The sequence below is a fragment of the Scophthalmus maximus genome, chromosome 8 (assembly GCF_022379125.1).
Source record: "Scophthalmus maximus strain ysfricsl-2021 chromosome 8, ASM2237912v1, whole genome shotgun sequence".
In the NCBI taxonomy this organism is placed as follows: Eukaryota; Metazoa; Chordata; class Actinopteri; order Pleuronectiformes; family Scophthalmidae; genus Scophthalmus; species Scophthalmus maximus.
The window spans coordinates 18,692,501-18,713,730 of NC_061522.1; the positions used below are offsets into that span (position 1 = coordinate 18,692,501).

A 21,230-nucleotide genomic window follows, 5' to 3' on the forward strand; every position below is an offset into this window, starting at 1 on the left:
TTACTTTTCACCATTGCTCTGCCTCCTTCATAGTATTTTCTGCTACTGAGCAACCAGCTGCAGAGTAGAACAATCGGCTCCGAGACATACATAAACCGAATACATAAGTATGAATGAAGATTATTTCCTTTTCGAAGCTCAGCACAGAAACAGGCAACCAGTCTATCAGTATCTCATCTAATCTCAGGCAAGTGTTTCCCCTTAACTCTAACTCCCTCTAGTCCGTAGCTTTCTAAATAACCTGCTGCTGTCAGCGCAGTTTGGCTCATCGGACAAGCCCCTAGAAATAAACCTCAGGTGATTAAAATTATTTCTCTCCGATCTTTTCATCTTGTTTTTCACCCCAGCATCAGTCTGTTAATGCACAGAAATTAGCTTTCCCTTTGGGTGTATACCGAGCAGATAGAGTCCCACTCTTTGCACAGCAAGTTCTCTCTGTATTGTTCGAGTGACACAGGTCACTGACAGTTTGTGTCATTTGCAGAATTGTGTTCCGTTAAATGATTGCCTGGTCCTGATCTAGTCATGTTTTGCGCTTTCCCAGAGCCGACTTCTTTTTCACATCTGCATACAGATGAGAAAGAGAGAGATGATGTGTGACAAGACGTGGGCCTCATTGAAACCCACGTCAAGACTGGTTGAGGGGTACGCTCTGCATCTGAGTCGCCAGACCTGTCTGGAAATCAAAACATAATTAATAAATGTAATTAACAGGTGCCTTAGGTTCCCATAAAAGCAGAGGTATAATCAGAAATATATCAAAACAAATTAAAAGCAATCCCCTGGACTGCTATTACCTTTGATAAGAAGGTAATGTTTCTCTCAGACTACCCCAGAAACCTTGAGCTTGACATTTAATTCTTAACTTTGGAAACAAAGTTTTGACAAAACAATCTAAAACTCTCAGCCACATTTGCATACTTCATCAGCAGAATAGGGGACTGCGTAATGTGCTGGAAAGCTCGGTAACAAGCCGGGGAGTGGGTCTCGAGTCGGGATTGTTTCTTTAAGTCAAAAAGCTGCGAATAAAAACTATGCAATTTGAAGGAAAGTTAGGCCATGGCATGGGAAACAGGTTTTGAAGTAGATTTCCATCCCTGTGCTGATGATTTTGGGTTTTGAACACCCTTTGCAGCAGAAATCGTGTTTGCAGTGTAAGTTAAGTGCATTTGCCTGACAGTGTGGCTAATTAGCATGACGTAAAGCACGATTTTGGACAAATGGTATTTAGACCTGATGATGTCACTAGAAGAGGAAGCGAATGGCATGTGGAGACACGAAACATGAAGTTTCATGGTAATCCATGAAGTATTTTTACTCAAAGTCTCACAGTGGGGGCTAGAAACTAGTCATATTTTATGTTAATAGCTTAAACAATTGGGAAAAAAAGTTATGTGGAATTATTTGAGGGAAAGTCAGGGCAAGTTTTTTTTTCTCCGTATTATTTACGTTTCACAATAATGTGCTTTTGGAGTCTAGTCCTGCCGCAATTTCTGGTTGCATTGTGAAAATGAAACCAAAGGCTCCCACCGTTTTGATATATTTGCACATCATTAGCATATTGTTCTCACACAGGTACACGCAGAAATGAAACACAAACGCACACATTCAGGGGCACGCACCCCAACTTTAAAATAAAAACCGTATCTGATATAGGAACGATACGGCGAGAGAACGGATGTCACAGAAAAGCAGAGCTTGTCATTTTCTCGTCCTGCCGTGACCCCACCCGGTGTGACCCCGCTGACCTCTGCGTCAGGGTTCACCCTCGGGTCATGCAGTGTCACCGCCGTGTCACACAGATGTCTGGAATCTCAGCTATGTCGCCTGACACACTCACCGCAGACCCTCACATCATGCATTCACATTGTCATTCCCACAGCCCATTCATGCAGAGGAAAGAAAGGGGACGGGGGGCCTTTCTCATCAGAGGTCTCTTCCCCCTCTTCTCTCTTTCTCTCTCTCTATCTCTGTTGTTCTTCGCTTCTACTCCTCCTCTCTACATTTCTTTTGGTTTTCATCTTGCTATGTCACCCTCCACCCGCACTTGTAATCGCTCTTGCATAGCCCTCTTTTTTTCCTCTGCTATTCTTAACTGCCAGTATTTTTAGGGCCTCAGTTAAAAGTTTGTGAAGGGCTCTTCATCCGTGATGCACACACACACACACACACAAGCACACGCCTCCTTCACACCCCTATAGATCAGATGTAGGATACCACTGTGCTGTCTGACCGCGTGGACCCAACTCACAGAAAGGGACCCTCTGTTGCGGTGCCATTCAGCAGAGGCCTGTGATGTCACGGGGAACTCGCCTTCATCTCCCACTCTGCATAGAGACGCAGCTCCTCCCCCGCGCTCCCTTCTTCTCATCGCCGTGGTGAATGGAATTGCATGGCTGTGCAGTTCAATCACTGTCAAGTGTAAAGAAAAGGGGTCTCTTGTGCAAAATTTCATGATTCACAATTGATTAAATAGGGGTGTCATTTCATGGCTGAACAGGGAGGTGTGCTCGGAGGGGAGGGGAAGGGGGGGAGCGAGACTTTTTTCATGCGCTTGTGAGATATGGCTCAGAAAATCGCTTGATGGGCCCCATTCAGAGCTGGAGATGTAAAGTTCTGGGGTTTATTCACAGAGGAAAATAAGAGGCGCGGTATGAGAGAGAGAGAGAGGAAGGGGGTAAAGGGACACAGTAGGAGATCTGCCAGTATCTTCTCGCCGGCTCGCTAACGGGCTTTCATGCCCCAGAGAGATAAAGACCTAACATACTGTAGGTATGATTTAGATTCCTGTTGTCATCCGGAAACTCCCAGGGTTCACCCAGCAGGGGAGTGAGAGCGGGACAGAGGACAGGCGGTGGGTTTGTTTGAGCGGGCATATATCATTTCATTGTGCTCCAAAAGGACACTTGACTACAATAGTAATGAGGTTAGAGAGATACATTTCAGCGCTGTGTCGGGTTGCACAACCTCAGATTGTGACGGAGGAGGTTCCTTGATCGCAGCACATTTCCTCTGAAGTCAGGAATGAAATGTGTCTGGCCTTGCTAAGAAGTAATATTGCAAAACAATACAGTGATATTTAGACCAAAGCCAGACACAGAGTTAACCCAGTTTAAACTGCTCATGTTCCAATGCAGTGTTCTGTGAAGGAATCTGTTTGTTTTTAACTTAGCCTGAATCTATCCTGGGATAAAGCTATGAATTTTAAACAACATTTTTATAATCATTTGAAAGATTTAAAGATTGAAGTTTCGTGCCCAATATAATATGACAAAATGACGTTTTGGGATGGTGAGATCAGTTCATATGTTCTTGTAAAATAGTACTAGAATACAGTGTACTGAGGTGAATTTGAATGTTGGCTGGGCAAGGACGCGTTGTTACACGTCAGAAGTGGATTACGAACTTCTCAAGTATGGAATTTTACAAGATATTTATTTATCTATGGCTCATAAAGCGAGAGGCTTTTTAAATGAAATTGCATTTGGAGAATTACTGTCATCTGTTGCTGTGAAAGGACTGATACCACCACAGGTCTGCGGCTCTGCCTGAAATCACTGCCTTGCTCACTCATTCAAAACTGTAACAGACACTCGGTAACGAGCACCATATTGACGTCTCGGACACAACCATTATCGTTTTGCGTCATCACAACCATGCAATGGTGATCACTCTCATCTGTACCCTGTCTTTTACCATGTCCTTTTCTGTTGTCACCAGCAACTCTAGGACACAGCACTAAAACACACAGACAGACGCATCAGACACACTTTTGGCCATGTGAGGCAAACATATAATTATTATAATTGAAATAGCAATCACATGCTTATTTTATATGTAATGGATAAGCAAGTATGAAAATGACGTTTCTTGTTTGTACAAGTCAGACACGTAATAAAGAAAGGAGTCTTGGTAGGCATGGGTATGTACATTGCCTTATTTGGCGTATTTTTTTTTAATAAAGTATCCACTGAGGCTCACATTCTCAGACTCAATACTCTGGCTTCTGTTGCCTGCACAGCAGAGAAATCATATATTACTCCACACATATATAAACTTACACAGACAGACAGACCCACACACGCACACACACATGGGCAAAAAACATACACAGCCCCCAGGATTAATGTGACTTGCACTAAACCAGTGACGAGCGTGTGTGAGTCTGCAGCTTTGTGTTTGTACTGCATGTTGTGTGTGTGTGTGTTAGAAACAGTACAAGCCAAGGGAGCACGTTAGTATGGAGAGACAGGTGTGTGTGTGTGTGTGTGTGTGTGTGTGTGTGTGTGTGTGTGTGTGTGTGTGTGTGTGTGTGTGTGTGTGTGTGTGTGTGTGTGTGTGTGTGTGTGTGTGTGTGTGTGTGTGTGTGTGTGTGTGTGTGTGTGTGTAATCCATTTGAGTAAGCTGCTCGGATGCCGAGTAAAGATTTTTGAGGGGAGAACCAAACCTCGTGAGACTCAGGCAGGCCGGCTTCACTTTTGGTACATGCTTTAAGGATTTCAGCTCTGACATTGTTCCCAGTGTGAGCTTCCTTGTTGTTGGTACACACTCAGAATAAGTCTTCGAGGTTATCTGAGGTCTAACCCTTTTTTCTCTTAAATCCAATTTCGGGTGGAATGTTTCAGAAGAGAATCATCTTGATTGCTACACCATCCATCCATCCATCCATCATCTACCGCTTTCATCCACTTAAGGGTCGCGGGGGTGCTGGAGCCAATCCCGGCTCACATTGGGCGAGAGGCTGGGTTCACCCTGGACAGGTCGCCAGCCTTTCGCAGGGCCACATACAGAGACAAACAACCATTCACTCTCACATTCACACCTACGGTCAATTTAGAGTCTCCAATGAACCTAACTCCATTCTGCATGTCTTTGGACTGTGGGAGGAAGCCAGAGAACCCAGAGAGATACACGGGAAAACATGCAAACTCCACACAGGAAGGCCCTGGTTGGTTTTGAACCAGGATTCGAACCCAGAACCTTCTTGCTGTGAGACGAAAGTGCTAACCACTACACCACCGTGCAGCCCTGATTGCAACACATTTATTGTATTTTGTCATTTTTTCCACTGTGGCATTCTAACAGCTAGATAAAATTTTGCACATTAGGTGACTCATTTACATTTCAAGCATTCATGTGATGCTTTCATCCAGAGGGATGTATACTGTCGTAAGTGCAATAGATAGATTCGCTTGAATTTCTGGATTCCAGATGCTCAAAACAGCCAAGAGAAAAAGGAATTTAATGATCAATACTAAGTGTTGATGATGCCACATGAAGTATTAGTGGCCAGTACGTGTGCTTCCGCTGCAGGAGGAAGCTAATCAAACATATAAGTGGCTGTATCGAACGTGTAGTGAGGTGGTCACTGAACCAATACTGAGCACAGTGGAGGCCATAAACTGCTGGGAAGTATTTGTCAAACTAATCATTAGCCTCTTTTTATTATCTTTGAACAAACTCTTTTTTGTGTTTCATTTCTATTTCCACACTGCCTTATCCTTACGCAACACATGCTCAAACACTTATAATGGTATGATCCTGAAATCCAGCCGCAGCAAACACATCGTGTTTACGGGAATGGTTTGTCATTTTGGGGAACTGCTCGATTGATACCATTTGATTAGTTTAGCTTAGCATAAGCTTTGTGACTGTGAAGGGTCATAATCCTCCTTTATGAGAAAAGGGCGTACGCGTGCTACAGCAAGCTGCACAGCTCCACTTTGTGCTAAATGTGGCTCAACTACAAATATGTATATGGATAATCCTGGGTTATGCTCACATATCACCAGGCCATCAGAGAACTTCAGGGAGTGGGCTGAGCATTATGAGTATACGAGCGGACCTCCGCAAAACTATTGCGGGAGATCTCAAGTATTGCATTGGAATGGAAATATATTGTGAGGGAAGCAAGAAGTATTCTTTAATTCCACTCTGGCCTTGAGGAAACTCCTCAGAGAACCACAGTGTATTCATATGTATCTTTGTGGTTTTCATGCAGAGCTTCGCTGCATTTAAAATAAAAAAAGTTTTGAGGAAGAGAAACTGCTATCTTCCTTGTGTCTGGGCTTTTTTGTGTTTTTGCCCAGTTCAAATGTAGTAAGTGAAACCATATCATTACAATAACACAAGAGTATCCATCAGAAAGAAGTTGGACTCAGTGGCAGTCGGTGAGACCACCTCCACCTCCTGGTCTCGGTGAAGTCCTCGTATCTGGAAGATGTAAATCATTATAGCATATTTCAATCATTTTGTCTTTTTAAGAAGATTCCTAGAGGATAGGCACTTTTTTTGCTTTCTTTTCAGACAATACATCCTTTTTTCAAACCAAATCGTTAATCATGTGCGATCCCCATTTGCACATACACACACACGCGCACACAAAGACAAACCACAAGAGACTTCTGTGCATACCAAACCCATGCTGTTCATTCGGAGTTGCGGCCAATCGTGCATTTTAAGGCGCACACACACATACACATAAACATGCACACAATTGCACTGCATGTGACTGGCATTCCTGCGGAGAAAGAAGGGGATTGAAGGGATTGACTGAAGGGAGAAAAAGAAAGAGAAAGGTAGCAGGGACAAAGGAAATTACTAGAAGACAAAATAAAAATAAAAGCCCCAGGAACGCAGCATTATATCTCTTATGAAATCCACTTGACTGAAGCATCAAAAATCTCCCCATGACTCATCCGTGTCTCTCTTTACCCTGTTTCCAGCGTGATTTCTCTCATTGTCAGATTAGACAGTTGGACCCTTTGAAACTGTGGGCTTTGTCTTCCTTTCCACGCTTTGTAAATCTTTCTGGATGAGAGGGGTTGATACCTTAACCGTGAATCTAAGGAACGCCGAAAAGAGCAGCTGTTCTCGGGCCCAAACTCTACCGCTGCTAAACTACGATAAGTAAGACTTTCCAAGACGTCGCTAAGCATTTAGGTCGACCCCGCTCCGCCCCGGCTCATCCTCTCCCCTGCGTGTCCTGAGGTGCTCGAGCAGCTGTGAACTGGAGTCTGTCAGCGTATCAGTCTCCCGCGTCAAGATGCCAGATGCCACGTCTTGCTCAGGGTATCGCGGGGATTCAATCCAGGTAATTAATCTGAGCTCGTTAGCCACATGGTCCGGCAGGTCGTCGCAGAATCTGCCCAGCATGCTGCCGGAGTGCCCCCGACACTCACCTACTCATGCACAGTCACCGGTTCTAGATAAACCTGACTGTGTGTTTGTTGTCTGCATGCTGTTCCTTCGCCACCACGAAAAACCACCATGCAAACACCTGAAGACGACTGAACACAACGCGGCAACCTGCAGCCACCACTGCAGCCTGTTGTGCTCTCTTTACATCATTAATTTAACAAAAATGATTTTGTTACAACTCGTACAGAAATGCAATAGAAACCGTCTTCTGCCACTGCACCAACGGCCGGCGACAACAATGCAGACCCATGAGCCCACCCAGGCCACAGGTCTGTTTGTCCCCTTATCCTCTGGGAAAAAGGCCTTTCAATCGTTGCTATTGTCTATTGTTGTTTTAATTATATTTTCAATTTTTAACTCAAATTGTATATTGAATTGTAGTTGTAACAATCTGGTCTGCGTGAGTCATCAACACAATTCCGTTGTAAACCTACAATGCCTGGTGTGTCTTCTGTATTATGTCTCACGTAAAAGAAAATCACAAAATTACTATTCCATTTAAAATCTGTATATTCCTTAAATATGACACTATTTTATTGTCTTCCAACAGCACGTGTCACTTCTTTGGTCCAAATGTGATCGAGTGACCACGTCCGTAGTAAAAGTTCGGCTTGTTTTAATTCGCTTACGCTGGATAACCCTGGATTTAAAAAATTGAGGTCTGAACCGATCCATGGATTCGGAGAATGGTTACCCAGAGTTAACAGGGTTCGCACCGCTGACAAACGCAGTAGCTTATCTCAGCTCAGCCCCCATAGGAATGATGACTTTTTAAAGGCAAGGGTGCTGCCGGGTTGGTGGTGGTGGAGGGGGGGGGACACTGATATGTGCTGCTACCTTGCTTTCCCGTGCTCTGCAACTGTAAATGATGGCATTAAGGAGGAGGGGAGGGGGCGGGAAGTAGATGAACTGCTTTCCTTCCCCTAGAACGAGGGATGATACGTGGGCCAGGGAGGAGGAGGTGGTGGAGGTGGAGCGAGGCGAAGCTGGACGTGCTGAGAGAGAGAGATATGTGGCCTTTTTTCTCTGGTGCACAGGAGATTGGGGTTTGGGGGCGGGGGGTGGAGAGAAAAAGGACAGGTGAAATATTTCCCCCTGTGGCAGAGGAAATGAGGGAAAGTGGAAAGGGCCAGCTCTGTACTGAGGAATGGACTAAACCATTCCCAAGTGTGGGGGGGGGGGGGTTGCTGAAACTCACAGGCCCACAGGCCTCTCTCTTTCTCTCTCGAAATGTACCTACCAGTGATGGATGATATTAGCACATACTTCCTCTGTTTTTTCCTCACTTCACAGCAGAGCTCTGTGTGTGTGTGTGTGTGTGTGTGTGTGTGTGTGTGTGTGTGTGTGTGTGTGTGTGTGTGTGTGTGTGTGTGTGTGTGTGTGTGTGTGTGTGTGTGTGTGTGTGTGTGTGTGTGTGTGTGTGTGTGTGTGTGTGTGTGTGTGTGTGTGTGTGTGTGTGTGTGTGTGTGTGTGTGTGTGTGTGTGCAGCCAGCATAACACATGCTAGGCAATCCGGAATCCGGGTTTGGCCTCCTCGGCACTCCCCTGCAAAAATCAATACCCACCCCCAGCCCCCCGTCTGCTGCCCGACGCAGGTCCTATCTCCAATGGCTTACCTCAACTCTTAATTCCGTGCCCCGCCTCTTCCTGCTAAAGGCCCGCTACCTGAGATTAAAGAGCACCGCCGCTACTGGAGTACTTTGTTCACAGGAGGAAGGGGAGCAGAAGGGAGAAGGGGGCACAGCGTGAAGATTGTTTATCCAAAGAAATCTCCTCACTGCCGGCTTACAAATACATACTCATTTCCACTCCGGGGCCACATGGGGCCGACCCCCCTCTTACTCTTACCATGTCAATTCATCTGCGACAAATCAACATCTCTTTGATGTGATTTGTATTTTTTTTATCCCCCCTAAAGAAAACAATTATAGCGAGCGGGGCGGCATTTTAAAGAAGTAGCTCTTAGTACAGTAATGTCACTGTAAAGTGATTAGTCGATGAATGAGTCGGTTAGACTTTGTCACGTTTCGGACAGAGTCGAGCTACGTGAAGCTGTTTCACCCTGTTTCCAGTCTTTACGCTAAGATAAACCTCTCCCCGCTCCAGTTGCATAATTATCTTACAGACATCATCTCACTGTCGTCACAAAAGTGAGGAGGCAACATTGCCTTTAATGTCAAAGTAATTTATGTTTAGTTTAGTATAAACAAAAAAGCCAAAAAGAAAGGATATTCACAATTAAGGAGCCAATTAATATTTGGTATGTTAACTTGAATAAGACCTAAATAATTCAATCAACCAATTGTGGTAGTTTTTTTTTCCTTTTTTCAGGTAGTTGTCTCTTGTCCCTTATCACTAATGTCTCTCACATTGGGACTCAAAGTGGGAGTTTCCTCAGGGCAAACACAAATGCTGCCTCTATCTTACATGCTGTCTATCTCTCTCCCTTAAACACACACACACACACACACACACACTCAAGTGAAAATCCACAAGACGCGTTCACTGTACACACATAATCGTGAATGCACACAGACTCATTTTACCTCTGCAAACATCCAGTGACTTGGCACTGCGTGGATTAGCCTGCTAAAGCATTCCCTTTGAAACTCGGCGAGCAGAGATTTCTTTTTAGGTGATCACTGCCCTAAGCAGCTGTTACACGCAGGATTAGCAGGTTCTGCCATTCAGACAACGCGGCCTGTTTAAACTGGCACAGTGAAGAAAGTGGAGGAAGACAAGGAGGGGAGGGGAACGGGGGAGAGGTTATGACGGCCAGGAGCAGAGGAGAAGTCGGGGGAAAGAGGCTGAGGAGGGAGAGAGGGAGGTGCGAGGGACGTGAAATGGGAAGCGGATGATGAGAGAAGAGGAGCGCGATGTGGAGCAGAAAGGGATGAGAGGTGAAGGGAGCAGAGCGGAGGGGTGGAATGGGGATGTGTGAAGAGAAGTGTGAAGAAAAGTAGAGGCAAGGAGTCAAGAAAAGTCAGAGATGCATGCGGAGAGGAGAGGGCTTAAAGGTATCCAGTCTTTTGGAAATCACGTCTCTGCCAAGGAAGCTAAAAAATGAGAATATTGTTCTCACTGTTTTTCATACGTTTTTGTTTTTTTGTTCCTCCTCCTCTACAATATCACCTCCCTCCAGTCTCAGTGTGTAAATGTGTGTCATCCTGTCACCTTTGTAATTGTGCTGGTACAAGGTGTTTGCAGAGAGAGAGAAGGCGGGGGGTGGGGGGGCAATGGGCTGATAACAGGCCTGGCTTTAGGAGTGGGAAAACATTTTCATGCAGAGCACCTGGCTCACAGTTGCATCTCACCAGCCTCCCCTGTGTCCCCCACCTCTCCTGCTTTAAGTCGGTCTCACACACGTCATATTGCATTTACCACCCCCTTACCCCCTTCTCTCTCTCTCTCTTCTTTTCCTTGTAAATGGACAAACGCATCAGGGATCCCTGTTGTTATGAGCTGTATCTTTCTTTCGGCTGCTGTTTGTGTCTGGCAAGGTGAGGCAGCCAGGCGGCTTCCTCCGTTCTTCCCGTTTGATGCATCGTGGCACATTTGGCTGGAACAAGCCGGTGCTTCCTGGGAGCAGAACTCATGCCTCGTGTCAGCACTCCTTCGCCTCGCAACCCCCCCCCCCCCCCCCCACACACACACCACTTTTCTGCTGTCCCCTGTTCTGCTCCTTCGCTTTTAGCCTATTCTGCTGGAAAGATAGGAAAATTGTACATTCAGACGTTCAGACGCACACACTCTATGTCATATATGCAGACACACAGCGCTGACAAGTGCGGCCTTTTCTAAGTCCCACGTCCCCACCACTACGATTTCTTCACATTCTCATGTGACTCCAGGGGAAAGAGGACTGCTCTCACACACACACTCACAGTCAAATGTTGTCCCTTTATCCCTTCTTGGTAATCTGTTTACGGAGTGCTGGGCCCATTTGAGGGGGGAATTTAATTGAAACCGGGGCTAATCTGATGATGGCACGGGGCGGCAGAGCCCTCAACCCTGAATCATCTCCTGTTCAGTTGCACCTTGTTGTCCTCTCACTCGGTCGCTTGCTGCTTAATTTCATGCCTTGCGGTTCAACGGGGCTCCAACCACTCATACGTGAACCATTGATTGTTAATCTATCATTTGATATGCACCACAGTCACTCAATTCTGATCTTTTTTTCCTTGTTTGTGCCCCCCCCCCCCTCCTCCCCTTTTCTCTCTCCCCTTATGTCTTCCTTCTGTCCCTGTTCCTCTCCGTCCAGGATGGATACTACTCCCACCGGCCAAAGGAGAAAAGTCGAGTCGACAGCAACAACGAGAACTCTGTGCCCAGAGACTTTGAGAACATAGACAATAGTAACTTTGGCGCGCGCTCGCAGCCACACCGGCAGTCTGTAGGCGCCACGAGCAGCAAGCAGCAGCGGGAGCATCTGCAGGAGAAAGCCCACACGCAGCAGCAGGCCTGGCGGGACAACTCCCCCAATCTGGGCCGCAGCTCAAATGAAGTGCTGCCCGTAGGCCACCAGCCACTGGCGGTCGGCAACAATTCCTCCCACCCGGGTGGTCAGGGAATCGCGGGAGTTCCGCGGCAGCAGTACCGCGCCTCACAGGCCCAGCAGGCCCCATCCCAGCACAGACATCAACACCCCCACAGGAGGCAGGCGACTGCGGCGCCGCTGGAGGTGACCTACGACCAGCCGCCCGAGTGCGAGATCAGCGGGAAGGAGGCCATCTCAGCTCTCTCCAGAGCCAAGAGCAAGGAGTGTCGGCAGCAGATCGCCGAGGTGTACTGCAGACACAAGGAAGGGCAGTTAATGCCTGAGAAGGTCACTCGCTACTGCCACCTTGAGGGTGAGTCCATAGGCGTAATTAAACGGATTGATTATCTGATTTTTGTTCATTCAAATTGTTATTCCAGTTGCAGGAGAGCGGTCACTTTGTATTCTGCACAAAAATTCTCCCACTGCATGGGGTCGATATCTATCAAGCTTAACTACGTGGGCACGTCTGATTTAAGAGTATTGATTTCATTTGAGTTGTTTAATCAGACACTGTACAATGTCTGATGCCACATAGATACCTGAAAAACAGGGTGTCAGATCTTCCCAAGATCTTCTTACTACTTATTGAAAGTGTAACACCCGTCAGGTCTGCGTGGGTTTGGTTCGTCAGATTTGATGGCATCAAATTTTTTATTTAAATAAAGCTTTACTCCGATTGGTTCATGGTAGCATGGGACATCACGTTTTCCATCGGAGTCCTTCCCTTTTCAAACCTTGATTTGAAACAACTAAAAGTGTTATACCTCAATTTTAAGACAAACAAAATGTTGTGATTCAGTTGGGTGGATGAAGAGGGACAATAACTGGGTTAGAGTTTGTGACACAACAAGGCCTGTGTGTACACACTCTGAGTAATGTAAGATGAATAAAGCTTCAAATTTGACTTTGTCTATGTGAAATAAAAGAGTGAAAGTAGATGAGGAAGAGGAGCCATTGGCTGCAGTGCCCTTTAAACATTTGTTTCCTTCAAGTCAATTTTTAAAAAAGCACAAGTTTTATTTTTTACAGCAACAAAAAAAGGAAACATAACATCAAAAAGAGTCTATTCTGACCAGCCAGGTTTCAGTACAGGGTAAAATAGGTCCTGCTCTTGTAATTGCAGTTCTCGTCAAAGGCAAGAAATGTCTTTTTTTGCTGATGTGTAATTGGCGAAGTAAATTGTTAGGGAAAATGTGGACGCCGCTTGTATTCTCTCCAAATTGCTTTCCAATTTTCATTTGTTTTCTCAAGCTGGCCACAGAACACAGGTTCTCCTTCTTTTTTTCTCAAGCAGACGCACACACGTGCGCACAGAGGTTGTTTTTTTTCTAAGAATTTATAGACATCTGCAGTCGGGTTGTGGATGCTGTAAACAAAATCTGTTGCGTCTGCAGCAATCGCTGAGCAGCACGCATCAGCGGCCGTGTTTGAGTGAACCGCACGCACACGCATACACGTTTCCACGCGCGGGAGTGGACTGAATGCACTATGGACAGCAGGGGAGGAGGAGAAAACTATCATACACCCTGTCTGTTGTAGTCAGATACCTCGCTGGCCCTCGCTCGTGTTATTAGAACTGGAGGAGGCACGGTGACTTAGCAACTTTTGCACATTCCCCCTTTCTCAGGTGCGGGGCTGCGGTTTGTCTGGACCTCAGCTCCTGTCGTCTCACACACAGCGACTCGCCAACCCCACTCAAACTGACAGGTTGATCAAATGAGACAAAGAAATTGAAAAGGGGCTTCCCCCCCTGGTGGCTGGGCTGTAAAAACACGACAGTGAAATTAAATCACTTTTCCTCTCTTGTTCTCCGCCCGCTGCCTGCCAATGTTTTATCTCTCCCGATCTGCCTCTCCTCCCTCCTCGGTTCCCTCAGCCCAATTCAAGCCCTAACCTTGTTAGCAGAGAATTGTCCAATTTGATTTGATCAGTATTCTGTCCTTGAGGCCCTGCTTAGATGAGCAATTGTGTTAGCTCTGGTAGCGTCGAGCAATACCGGAGGAACACGTGCGGCGTCTTTGCCTCCTGTATGATAGCTTTGCTCATCATGATATCCAGCAGGGGTGTTAACTGGCAGACGGTGACCTCGATCCCATGTAGTGTTCACCTGATGGCCCATTAGAGGGTGGATGCACAACCCAAGCCCGACGGGTCGGCTGGGTTTGGACGAAAATGCACAAATGATGTTCGAGTTGGTCGTGTCGCTCGAACAATACGCGACTTGACAGTTGGATTAATATGATGGTGTACTTGATGTGGTGCTCAAGTATCGAGTTAAACCTTACTTTAAATGATGGACTGCATTATTGGTAAATAGTCATAATTTGAATGTGTAGACAATCTTGCAAAACAATGCCTGTTGAGTGACATTTGCAAGGTGCCCACACATCAATCACAGGAGTCCTGTGACCACGGTAACGACAACAACGACAACAACAACAACAGGTTCAAGTCAGGTTCAGACATTAAAAAAACAAAATGCCTGTGGCCTGAGCTGCACTTTAATGGCATTGCACTGAAAAATATTTGATTATGAATCTACTTAAAGCTTCTATAATCAGTATTGAGGTCGTGTATAGTGTCAAATCCACAGAGAACTATCGCCTGTCTCCTCCTGTAGTCTCTTTTAGGTCATTGTTTTTCGTTCCAGGCTTGTGACCTCACTGATTTGAGTCACGCCTTTCTAAAATAGTTTTTCCGGCGGAAGCATTGTGCTGTTTTCCACAGCTTAGATATGCTCCCTGCCGCCTGCCGCTTGGGAGAGTGAATCCTCCCTCGTATCAAACTCCTTGATGTTATGTCTGTTGTTCCATCACGGGCCAGAAAGAAAAACTGCAAATCATTTTGGCTGTCCTTTTTTTTCACCATCTTGTGTCATATCAGTAATCCGCCCTCTGACAGTTTGGAACAATTTGACTTTGCCTGGTTCTTGCAGCTCTGCAGCAGAGACAAGGCTCCTTCTAAATGAGGATTCAGCTTCTTAGCCATTAACTGCTCAAGCTTCGTTGTGAGCAGCTCACATTGTCTCTGTCAGAATGTGGTCTCGTGAGATCTACTTTTTTGGGCACACAAACTCCACTGAGGAGCATTCACTTTGTCCAAGAGCATTTGTCCTCAGCTCATCCAGTGTAGCTGCATGTTTCCAGCTGTAATGATGCCGAGATTGGACTTTTTCATCACTCGAACCGTGTACCTGCAAACTAGACACGACTGGCCTCTCTTTCGTTTGAACAAAATAATAATCGTTTGTCCATTTCTCTTGAAAAGCACAACATTCTGCCGCTACTTATCTTTTTCTTGACAATCGCATGACGCTTGTCAGCGATGACACGTATGGCTGCTGTGTATGTGTGGTGTTCACCCTGAGTGTGACCTGACAGGCATACAGAGAGACAGGGACCGACCTGATGGACCAGTTATTCTATGTCATAATTGATGGCATGAGAATGTTTTGGTATTTCTTAGTCCGGTCGCTCCCCACCCCTGATTTACAGTATATTATTTGCCAACCTGCCGTTGTGGATGGTTTCAAGGAGCAAACACCGATCCTCAGGATATTCTCAAACGCAATTTGTCACAAGCCCTTTGGGATGTAGCTCGGCCCTCGTTCCAACCTCTCATGTGAGCAGTTAAGACGGGAGGGTGGGCAAGAGAGTGGAGTGATAGCAGATGAGGGAGAGGCAGTTTAAAAGATTGATGACGAAAGGGAAGCATGATGAAGAGTGATGAGTTCAAAGGGAGGTCCTCTGGGGTTTTTTTCTCTTTTGGAATAGGTCAAAAAATACTGACGCTCCTCTAGAGATAAAAACACATGCTCGACAGTAAAATCTGACAGTTAAATTTAAGTTCACACTAGCTCTCTCTCTCTCACACACACACACACACACACACACACACAGAGCAGTGCTCATTAGTTCAGCTAGCCAGCATAGCACACACTCTCAAAGTGCATTGTGAAGCGACTGGCCAATTATCTGTGTGCAAAGCAAACCAGTGAACCTTCTTAGCTGGTCACCAATTACCGTTCAATCTGATATGGCCCACAGCAGTCCCCCACCCCCCGAGCTGTCACACACACACACACGCACACATATGCGGGAGAGAGAAAGATAGAAAGAGCATGCAAGAAATAAGTATGAGTGACTGACAAGAGCCGGGGCCAATTGGAGCCAAGGGAGCGTGTCGTCCACCTCACCCTGGTGGTCAAACCCCTTAAACAAAGCCGTGTTGGACACCTGGCCTTAAATTCCAACCAATGTGGTGTGTTGAAGGGGAGGGGGCCGTCTTATCCCCTCCCTGTCAACTAAAGGGAAGACAGGTCGGACACCTGCACTTAAATTTTGAGTAATTACAGGACCCCAGGGTCGGACACTTGGAGGGTCTTTTTTTATATTTTTCTTTCCTTTTTTGTGTGGAAATGTCATCTCAGAGGAATAACCCCCCCCCCCCCCCCCCCCCATCAGTATTCCCTTTCAGTTTCCTTTTGCTCTTCTTTATCACAGACAGGCTCTTGGGAACCAAAGTCCCAAATTATAGTCATTAATCTCCTGAAGGCGCATTCTGTGAACAAACATGTCTCATAAGTTGCATGTGCACGTTTGCCGTAATAACTGCAGATTCACAAAACAAACAATATGTCTGAGATTAATAAAGTTCAGGGGACTCGACGGTGCAGCACTGCTCCGAGGAAGGTTTTTTTTTTTTTTTTTAATTTAATGAGTTTGATGTGCAAGTGTTTGTTTTTGAGGTACAAAAACCACAGTCAACCGACGGAGCTATATGAGGTTACCAGTGGCTCTCCAGGGGTTTTGTTGGAATTGTTTAGTTTGAGAGTGGCTTGGCAGGCCTCCACCGGGGCAGCGCTTGCCTGCGTGCTTATTGCTGTCATTTGTGTGACAACAATAAGCATGTTCTGGCGTCCTCTGGGAGTCGTGCCTGAGAGGAATGATAGCCCACTGTCAAACTGTGCTCCACCCTGGGAGCCCCCAGAGGAAACCTTTACAAGATGCCTGTCTGGAAGAGGATAGCAGTTACAGTGTAGTGTGTAGTGTTTGGTTGAAATTGTCATAGTTCCAATTCAATCATGTAAGAAAATGGATGAGTGAGCCATGGTTTTTGCGGTGCGGCGTTTTTTGTTCCACGGGCTGAAATAGATGTATGACTATTTTATTCATGTATTTATTAATATTTTAGTTGCAGCTTGGCTGCATAATTGTGACCAGTTCAGCCTCCCGGGAACGTCTGGTGTATTTAAATGAGCGAACAAAAGGCAGAGGGAAGTTACCTACTGTATTTTGTACACCCACAGCCAGTGTTTTTGTCAAGGCGTAATGATTGTGTTATAGTCTTAATATACATGAAAAGTTCTTGATTGGTAACTATAAAATGTCCTCAGTATACATTCAGAGAGGATGTAAATTACCCACTGAAATGTGACATAACGGTTAATTAGTATAAATATGACAATCACAGAACAAACTGCTACTTACTGTGTTGCTGAGCAACCTCGTTGTGTTGGCTATTTACGCTCATTGTTTAATTAAAGAATGACATTTAATTAGCATTAATAACTATATTCATTAGGCTTTCAAATGTGCTTCCTTTTGTCCCTCGAATATATATTTCTAAGTGCTCACCATCCTGTGATGACTAATAACCCAACCCCTCACAACTTAACAAATACACAACAGATGAGCTTTTGTAATCAAACACGCGCACACAGCCGCTGATCGTGTTGCCGACGGAGAATCCGTGCAGCGGCGAGTCACATGCAGATGAGTGAATGAATGATGCACATAAACACATAAACACTTCTCTGTGTCTGCGAAGGTAAAGCCAATGTGAACGTCCAGTGGGACGAGGACTCTGCCGAGAGCTTTCCACTCAAACCAGTGAGGATAGCGTTCGTCCTGGTGGTGCACGGACGCGCCTCTCGCCAGTTTCAGCGCCTCTTCAAAGCCATCTACCACGCGTCGCACTACTACTACGTACACGTCGATCAGGTGAGCCCCCACAGAGCCTGCGAGTTTGATTTGATTACATTTGTTTGTTTTCAACTTATTGTTTGCTGTCAGACAGAATATAACTGTAATCATTCATCGGTCACTGTCCTTTGTTTTTAGCGCTCCAACTACCTGCATAGGCAGGTTCAGGCCTTGGCTACTCAGTATCCCAATGTGAGGGTGACGCCCTGGCGCATGTCCACCATCTGGGGTGGCGCCAGCCTGCTGACCATGTACCTCCGCAGCATGGCCGACCTGCTGGCCATGAGGGACTGGAGCTGGGATTTCTTCATCAACCTCAGTGCTGCTGACTACCCCATCAGGTAACAGAGGCGCGCATCCAATCAATGTAACCAATCTGTGGACTGGACATGGTTTTCTCTTTAAAAAACGCAGTCGCCGTGGACGTGCAACAATAGTGGACACTCTCAGCCAATAAGGAAGAAATCCAATATACACCGCCGGTATGGGCTCCTGTGGTTAACTGTGAGCTTTAAATACAGAGTCACTCCAAACCAAACAGATCAATGCAGTCGAATCTCTGCTTTTCTCAATCACTATTCGTTCACATCTCCTCTCCCAAAGCCACTGTTTCCTTGCATGCGCTCCATTGAATGGGTTACATGGTGAACTGATTAAAGTTTAATTGCCCTGGGTCAATACCTATTGACTTTCCAGGTCTGCAGTGTACTGTACGGTCCGAAAGTCATCCCTCCCCTCCAAAACATCCCTTTTAGGAGGCTGTAAAAGGTAATTAAAAGCCACAAAGTCTACTTGAAGTGGACATGTAGCATGGAAATGGGCTATTGGAGGAGAAATTTCATGAGTTGCACTGTGTTTTTATGTGAGTTTATAGTCCTCGGGGAGTTCAGGGTCTGCTGGGTTTTTGATGTAGCTCTGCAGCAGCCAATTAAAATCCTCCTATTAAGGGGAGAGTTATCTCTTCTGCACAGCCAGATGTCCACCAGTTGAATTTAGACAAGCTGTAATAGCCACTGGGTAAAAGGAAGCTGGATCTGATGTCTCCACAGCTGGAGCCAGGATACAGGGTTAAACGTGGATGTTGCTAATGGATGGGCTCAGTCTTGTTGTTTTGAGCTGTTTTAGGCATGTTGCGTGCGCTTCTGCACCAGTGTGTGCGCGTCTGAGTGCCGAGCGCGTCTCGGCACTTGTTTGTGTACACATGTGCATATTTATCCTGTTTGTCTGTCTGTCAGTGCATGATTAAAGGTATTTGCAAGTGCATGCGCCGAGACACAGTTTTCTCCCCATCGTTTGCCTCCTCATTTGCATGAGGGTGATGTTTTTGAGAAAAGGGCTGACAGTGGAGGTTTTAAGCCCCATCTGTTGGGAAACGAAACGATTGATGGAGCGAAGGAGGGAGCCGAGAGGCAGAAATGACAGGGAGCGATGCGGGAGTGAGAATAAACAGTTAGGGAAGGGGAACGAGAGGGAACCGCATGTTTTGGATTCCATGCAATATGGAAATATGGAAATTGCACACTTGTATCTTTGCTTAGCAAGTGCATTTGTAACCACAGCTTGGATTTGACCAAGTCTGCACACATGCATATTTACTGACTTGAACTTGCAAGTGTGGCGGGCGCTGGGTTCAAGACCTTGAGAGAGTGAGTATCCGAGCTACTCGAGTGTCCTCGAGCGAGGAGCTGAAACCCAATCAGCTGACAATCCCTTCTGATCTCTTTGGGATGAGGATCGAGTGATAAGAGACATTCTCCCTCGACAAATAAACACATCAGCATTACATTATCATTATGGACTTACTGCAGCACAGGAAAACATGTTGGCGTAAGCAGGGGCCCCACTTTTAAAAAAAATTAACTTTTTCATTACGAGCTTTAACCCGTTGCTTATGCTGATCCTCTTATCCAACTAAAACTGTCCCACTTGCTCTCTAGTGTTTCCTTATATTACAGGCTTGGTCCAAAAAACTTGTCATGGTGCAGTCAGGAATGTGGGGGGCTCCCCAGCCCAACGCTGCCCTGACTACTGCTGTTGTTATCAGTGGGACTGGAGACGAGCATTATTTCCCCTCTAATTCCCTGATAATGTCTGTCCTGCTGCATGGATGGCTCTCAAAGGCCAACCCAGAGCCCCTCACACCAGCAGAAGGCTGTGTGTGTGTGTGTGTGTGTGTGTGTGTGTGTGTGTGTGTGTGTGTGTGTGTGTGTGTGTGTGTGTGTGTGTGTGTGTGTGTGTGTGTGTGTGTGTGTGTGTGTGTGTGTGTGTGTGTGTGTGTATGTGTGTGTGTGTGTGTCCGTGTGTGTGTGTGTGTCCGTGTGTGTGTATGTGTGTGTGTGTGTGTGTGTCCGTGTGTGTGTGTGTGTCCGTGTGTGTGTCCGTCCAGAGAGAGGCCAGAGGATGAGTTACACGCTTGCTTTGTCAGAGAGTACAGCACTCTTTCCCAGCTTTTATCTACAGTCTCCTCACTTTCATCTCTTTTTTTCCCCTTTAAAGCCCCTTTCATAGACTTTATAGCAGCTTTTAAGAAGTCTGAGCATTGTGAGACAATGAGTGGCTGCAGGCGCCATATCTCCTAATCTCTTTCCCTTCGTCGTCTACCTCAGGGAAAAGTGTTTTGTTTTAAAATATTTTAGCTCAGTTCCATAACCGATAGGTGCCATTTTTCCTGCTGTGAAAAAGAAATACATGTAGGCCCCTTTGCAACTGAGCCAACTCTTTTAAAAATGTATTTAGTGAAGTTGCAGAACTTTTTGAAGGTGTTGTGTTTTTTCCCCCCAGGACCAATATAGTGAATGTATGATCCATCCCTCATCTGTTTAAGAGTGAGTTCATAACCCATCAGCCATTGTGTTCAGTTATTCCCCTCTGAGAATATCTGTTAAAAGCCCTAATTGTAAAAAGGGCCCATTATGAATTTAACATTAAGACCAAGGAAGTTTTACTGGCATGATGATGATGTTTAATTGGCTATGATATTGAAAAGGTGCTTATTTTTGTATGTTAGGCGAGGTTGGGACTCAAATCAGTGTGTGTGCGTGTGTGTGTGTGTGTGTGTGTGTGTGTGTGTGTGTGTGTGTGTGTGTGTGTGTGTGTGTGTGTGTGTGTGTGTGTGTGTGTGTGTGTGTGTGTGTGTGTGTGTGTGTGTGTTAATGTGTGAGTGTGAATAACACTGTGAGACGGAGCAGCCACAGGGCTGACAGTAAGCAAATTAGACCCAGTGGATAGGGTGACCACTCAGCTGGCAAATGTGGAGCTTGACATGAATTCCCCTTGCGTTGTCTGTGTGCATGAGTGTTTGTGCGTGCATGTGTGTGCCTGTCTCTGTGCATGTACCGTATATTGTATTGTCAGTGTGCATACTAGCAGATACACAGCATGCAAGCATGCGTGTGTGTGTGGGAAGACGAGACAGAGAGGACTGCGATGTGTCTGTACAGCACATCATCAGTTAGGCTTTATGGCTCAGGACCTCCTTAGATAAGCCCCCCAGGCTGTGAAATTGC

The 21,230-nt window shown here is 45.9% G+C and overlaps 1 protein-coding gene across 5 annotated transcripts in view; it reads left to right on the forward strand.

The window, feature by feature from the left end:
• xylt1 (xylosyltransferase I) overlaps positions 1-21,230 on the forward strand; it is a 138,168-nt gene that overhangs the window by 90,220 nt on the left and 26,718 nt on the right. For all 5 annotated transcript variants that reach the window (XM_047333781.1, XM_047333780.1, XM_047333783.1 and 2 more), the window contains 3 exons: positions 11,462-12,050; positions 17,570-17,742; positions 17,863-18,065. In XM_047333781.1, coding sequence (XP_047189737.1) covers positions 11,462-12,050; positions 17,570-17,742; positions 17,863-18,065 — 965 coding nt within the window. The remainder of the gene's footprint in view (positions 1-11,461; positions 12,051-17,569; positions 17,743-17,862; positions 18,066-21,230) is intronic.